General features: G+C 42.3%; 1 protein-coding gene across 2 annotated transcripts in view; it reads right to left on the bottom strand.

Moving 5' to 3' along the window:
• The window catches only part of WDR27 (WD repeat domain 27), a 159,126-nt gene that overhangs the window by 78,384 nt on the left and 63,758 nt on the right, over positions 1–16,984 (bottom strand). For both annotated transcript variants that reach the window (XM_078447592.2, XM_078447593.2), the window contains exons 22-23: positions 12,450–12,547; positions 11,338–11,440 (exon numbers count right to left, since the gene is read on the bottom strand). In XM_078447592.2, the coding sequence (XP_078303718.2) occupies positions 11,338–11,440; positions 12,450–12,547 (201 nt within the window). The remainder of the gene's footprint in view (positions 1–11,337; positions 11,441–12,449; positions 12,548–16,984) is intronic.

The raw sequence follows: 16,984 nt of genomic DNA on the forward strand, positions 1-16,984 counted from the left end.
CCGTGATGAGCTCTGCCCTGGCCCTGCCCCTTCCCCTTGAGGAGCCCCGCGAGGGGTCCCTGGCCACCACGGATGGACCGCTGGTCACCTGACAGACTCATACACCTTGGCTGGCGGCCGCAGCCGCTTCAACAATCCTGAGCAAAAACCTTCATCAACTTTGTCTCTAATAACAAGCCGGTCTCTCTCAGCGTCCTTGGCCCTATGACCAATGACATGGCCAGTCATCTTAGTATCTGGTAGTTCATTCTTTGAAAATGTGATCTTATAGTGAAACATCGGGGCGGGGGGATCTGGCAAAAGAGCCGCTTACGTCAACCCTCAGCGTCGGCAGCATGTGAAGGGAGCCGTCGCAGTCCAGCCACAGCTGTCCACGTCGTAAGATTCGAGCAGGCGTCCAGGAGTGCAGCTAGGAGGCTCGTCTGTTTACCCGCACGGCGGACACCACGGTGCACTGCTACAGGGGAGACTCCGAGGGTCAGAGACGGGGCCTCAGAGCCCACCTCTCTAGAACCTGACAGCCTCCTTCCAGCAGTGGGGCTCGCACGATGGAAAACCCCGGTCCTCTGTGTCTAGTTCTATCTCCAAAGTCCGTGCTTGGCTTTGAGTACGAAAAGTTTCAAATATATACCAAAGTACGGTGGATTGCACAACCAGCCCATTCGCACAGAACCAAACACAACATCGTAAGACTTTGCTCTACTTGCTTCAACTGCCATACCTTTGTTCTTTACTTTTTCCCTTTCAGTTTTCGTGGCTGAATAAGTAGGAAGTATTTTTAGCCAATTGCTAAGATAACGTCCCACGTACTTTGTAAGTATCTCTAAAAATACGGACATTGCACACACACCTACACTGCCACTTTACGCTGACCTAAAATAAAGGAAGTCCTGGCCGGTCACACTGGTCACAGTTGTTTTGGGTAAGCAGGACCCAGACTGCTCTGTGCGTTGCTGTCACGTCTTTCCAGCACCGCTGTTTGGAGCAACGCTTTCTCTCCCTGGCTCTCTTCCATGCCATAGACTTGTTGACGAAATGGGGTCTGAGTCCAGAAGAACATTCCAGCCAGAACTCGTCAGCCTGCCCGTGTGTGACATCTTTCGACTTGCTCCATCATCCTGTGGATGGGCCCTGAGCCAGAAACTATGCATAAAGACTCAATTCGGTTCAGGCTCTACCTTTTTTCCACAAGAATACTTTACGGTGGATATTAACGGGTGTGCACTTCAAAATGGCAGTAGGAATGTACAGTATCTAAACTGTTGCACAGTGAGTGACGCTAATGTTGGTCGGGAGGTTTGGCTTGTGACATGACGTCCCTCGGAGACTGTAATGAGGTCCACCTAACACACGTGTAAGCGCACAATATGGCGCACTTACACAAGCACAGTGTTCTCCAGCAGGGCTCTAGACCACTTCGTCCTGCACAACTGAAATTCTGTGCCCTCTGGCCAACGTCTCCCAGCTGCCCTCCCTGCTGGCAACCGCCACCCTACCCGCTGCTTCCATGAGTGTGACTGTTTCAGATTCTTCATCTAAGTGCAGTTAGGCAGTATTTGTCCTTCTTTCTGTGATCGGCTTATCTCACCTACTATAACGTCCTCTGGCTCATCTATGTCATTGCAAATGACAGGACTTCCTTCTTTTTTTAAGGCTGAATAACATCCCATTGTGTCGATTTACTCATCCATCCATAAACACTGAGGTGGCTTGAACCATCTTAGCTACAGTGACTAATGCTGCAGTGACGTGGGAGAGCAAATCTCTCTTTGAGGTCATGATTTCAATTCTGTTGGACAAATACCCAGGAGTGGAATTACCTTATCCTATGGAAATTCTATTTTTAATTTTCCAAGGAACCTCCACACTGTTCTCATGGCGGCTGCACTGGCTGATATTCCACCACCAGTGCACGAGGGTTCCAATTTCTCCACACGCTGGTCCTTCCCTCCTGGTCTTTTGACGATGGCCATCCTGACAGGTGTGAGATGGTATCTCACTGGTTTTGATCTGCATTTTCCTGGTGATGAGTGATACTGAGAACCACTTCCTGTACCTGCCGGCCACCAGTGCGTCTTCTTTGGAGAAATGTCTAGTCAGGCTGCCTGGGGACCACCAATCTCTACGTCATAGTTTCACTAATGATGACATTCGCCAAAATCAATTGTTTGAGACCACAAGAGGGTAATTTTCTAATTCTACCATTCATCCCACTTGTCTGGAATTCTTCTCTCAAAAATAACTTTTCTTCTTCAAATAGGGTATCGGGTTAACTTGAAATATAGTCCAAACAGGAAAGGCAAGACAAAAGCTGAATTATTTCCCTTAAAAAGACATGGTTCTGTAAGGTATTGGTACCCTAGGTACCTCCAAATGGGGAAAAATAAGGCTTTATTTATGTTTGTTTTTGTCTTGCTTTTAGTTACCTCATTTTTGGATTGTTATTTAAAAATCGTGAGATTTTTAGATATATAATGTTTTCAAACCAATTACAGTCATTATTCTTTCGATGCTCCATTACGCCTTCTTTGGTCAATAGCTTTTAATGTTGCTTCCTGCAGCCATATTATATGACCCCATAGCTCCTCAATTCTCCTTCATTTTCAGCACAAGATGTCCCTGGCTCATCTGTGAACTTTTTGCCACATACCTGAAAGGAGCTATTCATCAGAGAGCTCTGGTTCCCATCAGTGGGGACAGCAGGTAGAGGGGGCCACAGGTCATGAAGGGCAATGCTGGAATGTCAGTGCTTCTGAACATTTTCAGTGGCTGATGCTAGTTAACATGTGCCTGTTTTCATATTTGTGCACCAATCCCACACTGCTTTAATTAGAGACTTTCTAACATGTTTGAATAACTGCTAAAGCAAGGTTTCCCCCCGCCTCATTATTATGCTCTTTTTTTTTTTCCAGGGTGTCTTGACCATTGTTACTTGTTTGTTCTTTGAAATAATTTTACAATGTGATTGTCTACCTACAGAAACACCTGTTGAATTTTTTAAATTTTTTTTAATGTTTTTATTTATTTTTGAGAGAGAGAGAGGCAGACTGAGCGAGGGAGAGGCAGGGAAATAGAGGGAGACACAGAATCGGCAGCAGGCTCCAGGCTCTGAGCTGTCAGCACAGAGCCCGATGCGGGGCTCAAACTCACAGACTGTGAGATCATGACCTGAGCTGAAGTCAGACGCTCAACCAACTGAGCCACCCAGGTGCCCCTAAAACCTATTGAAATTTTTGTTGCGGAAGTGTTAAGCTTGCAAATTACCTACAAAGAACTGACTTCTTTATGAGACAGAATCTTCCCATTCAAGAAAAGTTAAGACATTTCATTTTTCAAGATTACATTTCTGGAAAAAAATAAAGTTTTCTTCATAGAGGTTTTGTGGGGTTCTTGTTAAGTTTATGCCTGAACATTTTATCCTTCTTAAGGCTCTTCTAAATGCATTCTCTTTCTTATATATCATCTCACAGGTTTTTGTTTTTATATGTAAAAAACATTAAATTCCATATATTAATTTAAGTCCCACTATTTCTTGAATTATTTTATTGTTTATAACGACGATTAATTCTCTTGGGTTTTCCAGGGGCACCTGGATGCCTCAGTCGGTTAAGTATCCAACTTCAGCGCAGGTCATGATCTTGTGGTTTGTGAGTTCGAGCCCCATGTTGGGCTCTGTGCTGTCAGCTCAGAGCCTGGAGCCTACTTTGGATTCTGTGTCTCCCTCTCGCTCTGCCCCTCCTCTCTCTCTGTCTCTGTCTCTGTCTCTCTCTCTCTCTCTTTCAAAAATGAAAAACCTCTCTGACCTCAGCCACAGCGATTTCTTACTTGACACATCCCCAAAGGTAAGGGAATTAAAAGCAAAAATGAACTTCTGGGACCTCATAAAAATAAAAAGCTTCTGCACTGCAAAGGAAACAATCAACAAAACTAACTAAAAGGCAACGAACGGAATGGGAAAAGATATTTGTAAATGACATATTGGACAAAGGACTAGTATCCAAAATCTATAAAGAGCTCACCAAACTCCACACCTGAAAAACAAATAATCCAGTGAAGAAATGGACAGAAAACATGAATAGACACTTCTCTAAAGAAGACATCCAGATGGCCAACAGGCACATGAAAAGATGCTCAACGTCACTCCTCATCAGGGAAATACAAATCAAAACCACACTCAGATATCACCTCACGCCTGTCAGAGTGGCCAAGATGAACAAATCAGAAGACTATGGATGCTGGAGAGGATGTGGAGAAACGGAACCCTCTTGCACTATTGGTGGGAATGCAAACTGGTACAGCCGCTCTGGAAAAGAGTGTGGAGGTTCCTCAAAAAATTAAAAATGGACCTACCCTATGACCCAGAAAGAGCACTGCTAGGAATTCACCCAAGGGATACAGGAGTGCTGATGTATAGGGGCACTTGTACCCCAATGTTTATAGCAGCACTCTCAACAATAGCCAAATTATGGAAAGAGCCTAAATGTCCATCAACTGACGAATGGATAAAGAAATTGTGGTTTATATACACAATGGAGTACTACGCGGCAATGAGAAAGAATGAAATATGGCCTTTTGTGGCAACATGGATGGAACTGGAGAGTGTTATGCTAAGTGAAATAAGTCATACAGAGAACGACAGATTCCATATGTTTTCACTCCTATGTGGATCCTGAGAAACTTAACAGAAGACCATGGGGGAGGGGATGGGGGGAAAAAGTTACAGAGAGGGAGGGAGGCAAACCATAAGAGACTCTTAAAAACTGAGAATAAACTGAGGGGTAAGGGGGGGGTAGGTGGGGAGGGTGGGTGATGGGCACTAAGGAGGGCACCTGTTGGGATGAGCACTGGGTGTTGTATGGAAACCAATTTGACAATAAATCTCATATTAAAAAAAAATGAATCAACATTAAAAAATTTTTTTAAATAAATTCTCTTGGGTTTTTCAGATACACAATCTTATCATCTATGAATCTAGACAGTTTTAACTGTTCCTTTTCAACTATAATGTCTCTCATTATCTTGCCTAATTTTATAGGTAAATACTCCCAACATTATAAAATAGTAATGGAATCAATGGGCGTTCTTTCTTTGTTCCTGATCAGAAGCTGCTTCTACTGTTTTCTCATAAGATGCTGGCATTTGGGCAGGGATGAGTATTTTATCATTTGAAAGAAGTATTTATACATTTATCTTGTAAGGGGTGTTTTACATGAAATGAATGGGGAACTGTGTTAAAATGGCTTTTCTGTTTATATGGAGAGGACAGCACAATCTCATTACATTAGTTAATGGCCTCCTTGATTATTGGGCCATCCTTGATTTCCAGGAGCATAGATAAGTTATTGTGACTTTGTGGTCAGATTCTGCTTATTCTTACTCAAGATTTTTTTAATTTATATTTACAAGTAAAACGTAGTTTTCTGAAATTTTATTGAGTTATCATTAAGTTGTATTCATTTCAAAAAAATAATCTGGATGCTTTCCTTATATCTTAGAGTTATCTGAGACCACTGGATTTTAAAAAGTTTGGTAAAGTCCCTTAAGAAATCATCTGGGTGTAGTATTTTTTGTAGAAAAGTTCTTGGAATTTTTAAAAAATTTCTTCTATAAAAACTAACCCATTAATTTACTTGTCTTTTTGGGAAATCTTTGATATACTTCCTGCAACTTATCCATTTCTATATGGCTTTCATATTTATTTGCATAAACTATGAAAAGCAGTTTCTTGGTTTTGAAAAGTTCCCCTATTCTATGTTTCTTTTCCTTTTTCCTCGTCATCATTTCTTATTAATTATATATTAAGCTTTGTCTCTTTCTCAGAAATTTGGGTTAAAGTTTATTTTGTAGTTCATGTTTTTAAAAAATAAACATTTTCATGTTTTCTCTCTTCTGTCTGCTTTTATCTCTATCAATTCCTTGCCCATTTATATTGTGGTTCCTTTTCTTGCTTTCTAGATGGATATTTAATTAATTATTGTTCCCTTTCTTAAAACCTGCTCCACGCATTTCTTTAGTTGTATCCCAGAGACACTGACACATCATGTTATAAGTATCATTATTTTTAAGAAATCCTACAATTTCATTTTTCTTTACGTTATTAAACCACGAGTTCAATAACAGAAATTCTGTATCCATACAGAAGGAACTTTTCTTTGTATCCCGTTACCAATTTATGGGTTGACTGCACTGTGGTGAGAGAATGACATTTTTGTTCTTAGTTTAATCTGTTGTGCTTTTCTCTATGGTTTCATGTATGGTTAATGTTCCCACATTTGATGTGCATGAGGAAAGAAAGTACCATTCCTTGTTGGCATGCGACTACGTCCACGCATGTCTATAAGATGATGCATTATTGATTATGTGGTATAGGTTTTCTGTAACATTCCAGGGCTTGTGGAAGTGCTTCGATCTGTTGAGGACTAAGATGGATATGATCAAGTCCTCATTATTGGTGTCTGGCTATTTATTGTTTCATTTCTTATGTGTCTGCTTTATGAATTTACTCTTCTGCTTATTTTCATTGACGAACAGACATTGTGTTATATTTTCATTGGGAGTTTTATCCTTTGGCATTATAAAGTATCTTTGCCTCATTAATTTTGGGGGGTTAAATTATGACATATGTAATATCAAGACCATATAATCTTCTTTACTTTTATTTTCTCTTGCCTGATACACATTTGCTCATCTTTTTTTTTTATATATATACTTTCTGAATCACTTGGCTTAGAACATTTCCTGTATTCAGCATAAACTCAGATTTTTCTTCTTATCTATAAGATCCAATCTAAGTGTCTTTATTTTTTTTTTAACATTTATTTATTTTTGAGAGAGAGTGTGAGCTGAGAAGGGACAGAGAGAGAGGGAGACGCAGAATCTGAAGGAGGTTCCAGGCGCTGAGCTGTCAGCACAGAGCCTGATGCAGGGCTCGAACCCACGAACCGTGAGATCATGACCTGGGCCAAAGTCTGGCGCTCAACCGACTGAGCCACCCAGGCGCCCCTGAGTGTCTTCTTTTAAAACTTGAGTTTATTTTACTTGAACTCACTAATATAATCAATATATTGATCTCAGTTCTGTCCAATTGTTTTATTTTTAATTATACAGTTGATCCTTGAACATAGGTTTAAACTGTGCGGGTCCACTTATACACAGACTGGTTTGATAACTACAATATTGCAAATCTATTTTCTCTTATGATCTTCTTAGTGACTTTTCTCTAGCTGACTTTATTATAAAAACACATTAAAAAAATACATTACACAACACATATAACACAGAAAATATGTGTTAAGCAACTGTTCGTGTCATGTTAAGTCTTCTGCTCAACAGTAGGTTACTGATAATTAAGTTTGGGGAGAAGCAAAAGTTGTATGTGAATTTTTGGGGGCGCCTGGGTGGCTCAGTCAGTTAAGGGTCGACTTCAGCTCAGGTCATGATCTCACAGTTCAAGAGTTCAAGCCCCACATCAGGCTCTCTGCTGTCAGGGCAGAGCCAGCTTTAGATCTTCTACCTCTCTCTCTCTCTCTGCCCCTCCCCCATGCACGCTCTCTCAAAAACAAATGAACATTAAAAAAAAGAGTTATATATGAATTTTTGACTGTGCAGGAGGTCAGTACCCCTAACCCCCATGTTTTCAAATGGTCAGCTGTACTTATAAACAAAGAGAGCTTTCATTTTATGATTTTATTTCATGTTTGGATGTTTCCTCTGCCACTAAAAAACCCAGCTATTCAAGGTCTTCTGTGGTTCCGTATAAATTTTAGGATTATTTGTTCTAATTCTGTAAAGGAATTGTATTGAATGTGTAGACTGCTCAAAGCAATTCTGAAAACCAAAAACAACACTGGAAGCACAACCATCCCAGATTTCGAGATACACATTGAATTTTCTTGAAATTTTTGACCACCATTTTCTTTTATTCACCATATTTCTGAGTGCAGCTAGAAAATATAATAGTTGAAATTAAGAGTATAAAGTCACAGAAACACTGAAAATAGAAAGATGGGAAATGAAGGTGATATGAGAATATGTAAGTCTCAAGTAGACATTAAGGCTTAAAGCATTACTAGAGATGAGGGACTTTAATAATGATAACAATGCCAATCTATATAGAAAATATCACAATTCTAAATCTGTATGCACCTGATAACATACTTTCAAAATAGAAAAAGCAAAAGTAATATAACCTTAAGAAGGAAAAAAAATTCCTCAATTATAATGGAAGACTTTAAAAAACTTATTTTAATGGCTACAAATTATTGCTGATCATGATGCTTTTCTGCTTAAAATATTCTACTAGTGCTCCAATGTCATGGAGAATACAGACCAAGTATCTTTAGTGGCATACAAGAATCTTCAAAATATGCTCCAAATTGCCTGTCGAAACTTTGTCTCTATTTCTCCCAGATGTCCCGTTTTCTATTGCATGTCTGATACAAACTCTGGATATGACAGTCCTTTCTACAAAAGATGAGCACGAACCAAAGAAATTCTCACAGACAAGAGACTACACAGAAAAATGTGTTTTCTATGCAGATGAAAACTAACGATGTATTTGAAAATAAACTGACAGAAATCAAGAAAACACATAAATTTGGGATACCTGGGTGGCTCAGTCGAAAAACTGACTCTTGATTTCAGCTCAGGTCACGATCTCATGGTTCATGGGTTCGTGCCCCGTGTCAAGTTGATAGCATAGAGCCTACTTGGAATTCTTTCTCCTCTCTCTCTCCTCCTCTCCCACTTAAGTTCTCCCGCCCTCTAAATAAACATTAAAAAAAAAAAGAAAAGAAAACACATAAACAGTAACAGAACTGCTAAAGTAGAAACAGAAGAGCTCAGAAATAAAATTACCAGACACAGGACTATGTTACATGAAAACTGATAAGTGTTAGGAAAGCATTAGAAAAAAATTTTCAGAAATGAAGGTCAAATTTGAATGAATGTAGTAGAAAGTAGATACTCCAGAAAGCACAATAAGGGAAAAAGAGGATATAAGGAAGAAAAATAAATACATCCATAACTGAGTAGAGAAAATCATTAAAACATTCAAGAGGAAAGATATAGACATCGGGCAAAAGAGATTCAACCTACATATAATTGGAGTCCCTGAAGAAAATTTTTCAGACAATAATTGAACAGAACATTAAAGTTGTAGCTTTCTCACAAATTACTTAAATCTGTATATTGAAAAGGCATCTGCGGGCTGGAGGGCGGGCTGGGGCTGGGGGCCAGCTAGGGTGCGGCCCAGGCACTCTGCTCCACATTGCTCAGTGCTCCTCCACACTGTGTACCCACAGAGGGAGGTGACAGGAAACAATCTGACACCAGGTAAGAACCTGGGGCAGGATTAACCGAAGTGGAGAGAAATCGCACATTCCTGTTGGCTCCATAAGTACCTATGTATTGTGGCAGGAAAAGTGAAACGGGTCACTGATCCTGAGAAGTCAGTGCTGATAAGTAACTTTGAAAGGAGTCAGTGGGTCCACGTGACAAACGAGGATTACAATTTTTACCGGATGAGTGTGAAAACCAACAGAAACATTCTGAGTGTCACAACTGGCTATCAGTTCTCAGACAGTCAGTGGTCAACCACTTTCTGAGCCACTGAGAAGTGACTGGAAAGATGTGACTGTGAAGAATATTAAAAGCTACAGGAAGAGCTTGAGAAAAAAGAGGGTTCTCCGGCAGAAAAAGCTGAAAGCAGAAAATACCTCCATCGGAACTTTGTTTCAGCACCCGCAGCTGCCCACTGGCTACAGCAGTTCGCTCAGGAGTTCAGAGCCCCTCCCGCTCCTGCTCGGCAAACCCGGCGGCAAAGCCCAGGGAAAGGGCATCTTTCTGATCCACATGCTCTCACAGATCGAACAGTGGTCCCGAACAGCCGTGACCCTGTCTGCTGAAGAAGCTACATGACCTCTCTGTCCACCAATGACCCATTTCTAATCAGCGGGAGGAGGTGTGTGTCCTGCTGAGCTGTTCTACACGTAAACTTGGACTTTGCCGCTTTTGCGCAGTGAAACACACACCAGGTGAGTTGGAGAACACGGGTGTTCATCTCCCCAACGCTGCCCTCTGGGGACGTGGGGAGGACTACAGCCACATCCACGGGGGCATGTGGACCACGAGTGACCTGCGGCTCTACCTGGAGGGCACCCGAGGCGAGGGCGACCCGCGAGCTGCTCAGGGAGATCCCCTGGGTCGCTGTGCAGCCACTGGCCGCAGACGACATGGCACGGTGAGTCCCACGGGTGCAACACCACCGCAGACGACAGGCTGACGGCCTGGCTGACCGAGGGGAACACGTCCGTCTCTCACATCCAGTACCACCAACGACCAAATCCTTAAGTATAACCTGACAGACGACACCCTCAACACTGCGTCCCTATGCGACATTCCAGACTACACACGGAACAGGCCACGCCCAAAGGAAGTCGTTGGCAGTTAGGAAATTCGCGTTGACGAAGAGCTGAGCGAGGTGGTGGGGCGGACCAAGAGCTCAGTAGTTCAGGGCCAGTCGCTGGAGCCCAACGGGGGCGATGGAGAGACCGGGGGAACCGTCCTCACAACCTGGGGGCGGGGCCTATAAGCACAGAAGACGGCAGGCTGGACGCTGCCAAATGCTAACTACACCGGGGCCTGTTCCGGAATTCCCCTTCCCTGGAGCGTGTTTCCCTCCTAAGCCCTGCAAGCGAAGACACTCCTTCGGGAGGTTAGAGAAAATAAAAATGAAATAAGTACATTGTTCCCTAAGATAGCGGAAGGAGTACTCCCGGTTAAATACTTTGATCTGGTATTTTATTTATTAGCGTTGTTATGTGGTGATTCACAGAAAATACACACATAGCGATGCCTTTGACGTGGAAGGCAATTTGTACAACGATTGACAAATGAATAAAGAAATAAATTAATGAATTAATGGGGTGTAAAATAATCATGCTTCACCAAAAATACATGAGGGCCTTTCAAACCTCCTACATTATTGTTATTAAAATACTATTACTTATGGGGCACCCAGGTGGCTCAATCGGTTAAGTGTCCGACTTGATCTCGATTCAGGTCACTATCTCACGGGACGTGAGTTCAAGCACAGAGCCTGCTTGGGACTCTCTCTCTCCCTCTCTCTCTCTCTGCCCCTCCCTTGTGCTCTCTCTTCCCGGTCTCAAAATAAATAAATAAACTTAAAAAAATACTATTAAAGTCTCAAACACTGGCCGATAATTAAGCTTTTTAAAATCAATTTTTATCCTAACGTGCAACAACATTAAACGGTTTCCACAAGAATGAGTGGATCTCATGACCGAAGACCAACAAACACACCACAGCAGTACATACGTGTCTGTCCTCAGCACCAGAAGCCACGTAGCGTCCACAAGGGCTAAAAGCAATTCCACATGGGTATCCGTGGTTCGGATGTCCTTCAAAACGGCGCTCACATCTACAGGAAAAAGAAGAAATACCAGGGAAAAAAATGATTTTTTAATTTTTAACACAAATGAGGAAAAAGACACTGACTTGCGGCTCGTCTACACAACAATGAACAAATTGGCAGTGAGAGAGCACGCTTATGCATGAGAATTCCTGTGTGACAAGCAGGTTATTCTAGATCTTTAAAATATGAAAACATTTTAAAGTCATAAATCATTTGCATCAGTGATTCAAAGACTTCTGGGAGGCGCAACATTCTATCAAGGCTGATTAAGGGCCACACCAACTATTCACGAAGTGTGACGCACAACTGTTTACTATAACGTGGGTCAGGGAACTAATGCTGGTTTTACTGAGAAAATGCCCAGCACTTTCTGGGGTCGCCAGGCAGCCCTGAGAAAGCCTTTGTCACCTGCACGGGGCTGGGCTCCAGGGGGCACTGTGGTGTCACACAGAGCCCCTGGACCAGAACTTCAGTGCCTGCCCAAGATGGCCTCGCAGAACGTCCCCTCCACATGTCGGAGGGGCTTTTGCATTTTTTTTTTTTAGTGATTACAGAGGAGAGCGAAGACTGTTAATTCTGTCCTTGTGAATCTACAGGTGTGCATATACACACACAAATACTTGTCACGTTTTGTCATACACACTATATATTTAGTGATTATGCCCCATAATACAATGGTCAAATACGTATATTTTTAGAGAACAGGAACATGCACGTATATGCTGTGGTTTATGAGCATCTGATGACCTCCCCGTGCATCTCTGACCCTCAGAGGCCACAGGTCACACGCACAGCAGAGGAAATACCAGCACCTCTTATTTTAACATTCCAAATTTAGGTGGCCCGTTCTGTGTATAAATCGGACTTTTCTTAGACTGGTCAGTGTGAACAGATTCACCACAACCTTGTCACATTTGGGAAAAAGAGATCAAACGGAGTTTACAGATACTAAGGCAAAGGGCCTCGGGAGCTTTAAAAGAAGCATCTTTCACATACCACAGCTGCAAGGCCTCACCTCAGGGTTCTCAAGTCCCACAGCTTTATCCCATTGCCAGTGGCGGTGGTGGCAAAAAGGTTATAAACCTGATATTGTTGGGTCGTGAATGATGATCCCTGTGATTGTGAGGGGAAGAAACAAGATGCGTTCTTTAAAGGCTGAATTAATAAACATTACACTAATCCAAAGTAAGAAATTAACACAAAGTTTCTTTTCTTATTTATAACAATTTCAGAATTGGGCTCCAAGAACTTCCTTCTGGATAATTACTAATGGGACGTTTTGACCTTGGGAATTATTGGTGTATGATTCCCAAATGCCAAATGCCCCTGAAAGTTACAAAAGTACAATCAAATATCCAAAGACTATAACGTTAATACACCAAAATTTATTTTTGAAGTGCAGATCATAATCCATCTTCAGTAAATCATCTGAAAGATGCCCTTACTAAGGAATTCGAGGTTTGAAGTCAGTTATTAATCTGCCGACCATAAAATCCTAAGACCCCCATGCAGCTGTCTGTGCACTGACTTGTGTGAAATCCAGCCCATGTCACTGGGCGGGGTCCCTCTGAGGACCTGCCTCTGATCTGATCGTCACCTCTCCTCATGCTCTAGTGACTTAAAATGTCTCATGGAATGGAGTGCACTCCATCTACAGAACAATTTTTGGCCTCAAACATTAAATATATTACGGTTCATAACAATTTCCATCTCCCTTCCATGTCAAGAATATCCAAACGATTAAGAAAAATTTAATGAAGTATATCTGAAAGCTTTTATCTTTACATATGTAGAAGTTATTCTTCAGTTACAAACAGGAAATGAAGGTTTACATAAATCCATAACAATAATAAACTAATACATAGAGAGAGAAAGTCTTAACTCTGTACCAGACAGCATTCTAAACACTGAACATTTCATCCTCTTAACAAACTTATGAGACGTAAACTATTTTATACCACTTCAGGTGACAAACACGAGACAGAGGAATCAGGAATCCACTCACGGCCATCCAGCTCCTAATCTCAATGTGGATTAGCGGTCCACAAGCCGGCACGAGGTCACTCATAACATCCCGACAATTCAAGACATCCAGCAACATTCAGGGATCATCTACTAAACACTGGGCACTTTGCAAGGCACTGAGTATGAGAAGAAAGGCAGACGGGCAGATGATCGTATATTTAAAGTACCTTACAACATTGCTAGTTTCCTGAAGCCAACCAGTAAAAAACTGAAAGTTTTCACAGGGATAAAAGGAGAGTTAAAAATGTTTTCAATCAGTCCAATAGAGGCTAAGGAAGAAGAAATGAAGAAGCAAAGAAAATTCATGATAAATAGAGAGTGCAGAAGTTTTTTTTTTTTTCTTTAACGTAGAAGACAATGCACAAAATAAGATCAAATGTGTGAGCAATCACAATAATCGCAAACAGACGAAACAAGTAAAAAAAAAAAAAATTCTTAGTTGGACTTCAAGAAAAACACTTAAAACATATTATTTTTAAAGGCTGAATGTGAAAGGTAGGAGAAAAACAGCATGTATTAAATAAAAGAAGGCAAGATGGATTGCATAAGTACTAGAAGAAATAGATGTAAGGCAAATAAGACCTAATTAAAAACAGTTTATAAATACCATAAAATATAAGAAGTCTGACGAAAATATACCCAATAATATAGCCTGTAAATACATAAAGCTAAAATTAATACAATTACAAGAAGAAAGTGACAAGACTACAGTCAGACAGACAAAGATCTTAATTACATTTCTCTACTTTAAAAAAAACCAAGAGTGGGGCGCCTGGGTGGCGCAGTCGGTTAAGCGTCCGACTTCAGCCAGGTCACGATCTCGCGGTCCGTGAGTTCGAGCCCCGCGTCAGGCTCTGGGCTGATGGCTCAGAGCCTGGAGCCTGTTTCCGATTCTGTGTCTCCCTCTCTCTCTGTCCCTCCCCCGTTCATGCTCTGTCTCTCTCTGTCCCAAAAATAAATAAACGTTGAAAAAAAAAAAAATTAAAAAAATAAAAATAAAAAAAACCAAGAGTACAAAAAAATTAGTAAATCTTGAATAATTTGAATATAATTAATAATGTTGGGCCAATAGATATCTATGCAAACATGTTCCAAGGGCTTATTCGTTCCACACACACACACCTATAAAAACCAACCAGAGAGTCAGATTCTCAGTAAGTACAAAAATCTTACCAGACAGAAGAGACTCTGTTACATAGAGCGTGTGCTCTGAATACAATGCCATAAAACTAGAAATCAGTAACAAGAAGATTCCTGAAAACAAGCTTATATATGTGGAAATCTAAAAGCACATCTAAATAAAGCCTAGGTTAAAAAAATCATAATGGACATTAGAAAATATTTACTGCTAAATAATAAATACCACATGCTAAAACCTGGAAACTGCAGCTTACGCAGTATTGAGGGGAAATTTGTAGGCTTAAATGTGTACATCATAAATTCACAGAAATGGATGAAATTCATACCTATAATGGGAATTAAAATCAGGCAGCAAAGATATGTACTTTGCTGCTAGTATGTAAGAGAACAATGTACCACACAACACAGGACATATTTCTGAACACATACTTGCGAAAGATCCACACCAAATTCAGTCGTGGTTATCAAAGGAGGAGACAGAAAGAGCAGAAACGTCTATCCATAAGCATTTCATTTCTTTAAAAAAAATAAAACTACAAGATCTAAAGATAAAGCAATATATTTTAAGGCAATTATATGGATTTTAGTGACCATTACTTCTTAATTTTTTTCCACACTTATTTATTTTTTGAGAGAGAGAGCGTGAACAGAAGAGGGGCAGAGAAAGAGGGAGACACAGAATCCAAAGCAGGCTCCAGGCTCTGAGCTGTCACAACAGCACAGAACCCGACACGGGGCTCGAACTCAAGGGCCACAAGATCATGACCTGAGCTGAAGTCAGCTACTTAACCGACTGAGCCACCCAGGCACCCCTAGTGACCATTATTTCTGAGAAACTAAAGTTTTCTGGGTGGTAATATGTTTTCGTTAGAAAACTAGTTAAAGCTTTACATATTTAATTTTCCAATTCAAATTAGCTGTCTAGCGTTATGTATTTACATCAAAAAAATGCACATATCTAATGCAGGCACAGAAACAAAAGTAATAGTCAAGTGTTTGATATATATATGGGAAAAAAGCACTCGCTATGATTTTTAAAGTGATCAATAAGCCATAAAAGATTTATGTGTTTTCATTGCAAAAATAAGCTACTTAATGATATAACACAATTTAAAGAGAGGAGACTGTGGCCCTTGCTTTTTGATGCATACGGTACTCTTGTCAATGTGATAAACTTGTCCAGCGACCGCAGGGGCCATTCTTGGGACCGTGCACTGGGATGCTTGCAAAAGGGCATTACTGATGTGTGACGCATGTAGCTCTGCGGGTCCTAAGCTTAAAAGAAATTAGCAAAGATCTGTTTTACACTTTCCTGGAAATACGACATTTGGGCCGCTTGGCATTTGTGCTTCTCCTAAATTGGGACTTGTTCCGTGACGGTTCCTGGGTAGCAGCTCCCATATGGCTGCAGCTAGTTGGAACACTTTGATGTATGTGGTGTAACTGAACAAAAATTCCACAGAAGTTTAAGGAAACAAGCTCCTAAAACGCTGGGAGCCTCTGGAGCCTTCCATCCCACTCCCCTCCCATCATACACCATTCAGAAGGTTATTCTCAGGAAGTAAAACCAGTGGTGTTCCCACTAGAAACCTCGGGACTATTTTCCCTCACACCTCTCATCCAAGAGCACACCACAATGATCCCCAAAATATCACAGTCACTGAAAGACCATGTCGGTTTGGGGAACACTCGGTCACCGCACACGCAGCTACTCAACGGGGAAGAAACTTGACACAGTGTCCCAAAGCACGTGCACTGTAACTGGTAACAAAAAGAGGCCTTGACGAGAGAGGGACACACGGAACGGTCACGCTGTCACCCAAGGGGCAGGGAAGCCGGATCTTCACAAGGTTCTGCGCCGGCCGCCGGCGGCCACACGGTCTTCCCGGATGTCTCCGGGGCGAAGATTCGTAGTCCTCCGTCTGGGTGCCACCTAGACGCAGACACCGTCACAGAGACCCGGGAGTCCATCGGGACACGGCCGCCAGCCTGGGCCCACTCCCTGAAGCCAGGCTGAGCCACGGAGCGCGGCCAGCGGGACGGCCACCGTGTCCCACCCGGACCGCCCTAGCCGGCCTCTCCGGGTCCCACCCCCGAGCCCACCGTGGGGGCGGCGGCCGCAGACAGAAGCGCGGAGGGTATCGGAGCCAGCCACAGAGCGCAGCCGGAGGCCCCGCCACGAAGCCGCTCGCGGCCGCAGGAGCAGGCGGTACACGGGGACACGGCCGCGCCTGCGAGGCCAGGAACACCGGCGGCCGGCGGCGCCGTTACCCCTGAGCCGAGCGAGGCCCCGCAGGGGGCCCCGACTGGCTGGGGCTGCTGCCCGCGAGCACGTGCCCCCTTCCCTGTCCAGCCTGCCTCCTGGCCGGCGGGAGCTGACACAGC

This window comes from Panthera onca, chromosome B2, assembly GCF_046562875.1.
Source record: "Panthera onca isolate mPanOnc1 chromosome B2, mPanOnc1 haplotype 2, whole genome shotgun sequence".
Taxonomy (NCBI): Eukaryota; Metazoa; Chordata; class Mammalia; order Carnivora; family Felidae; genus Panthera; species Panthera onca.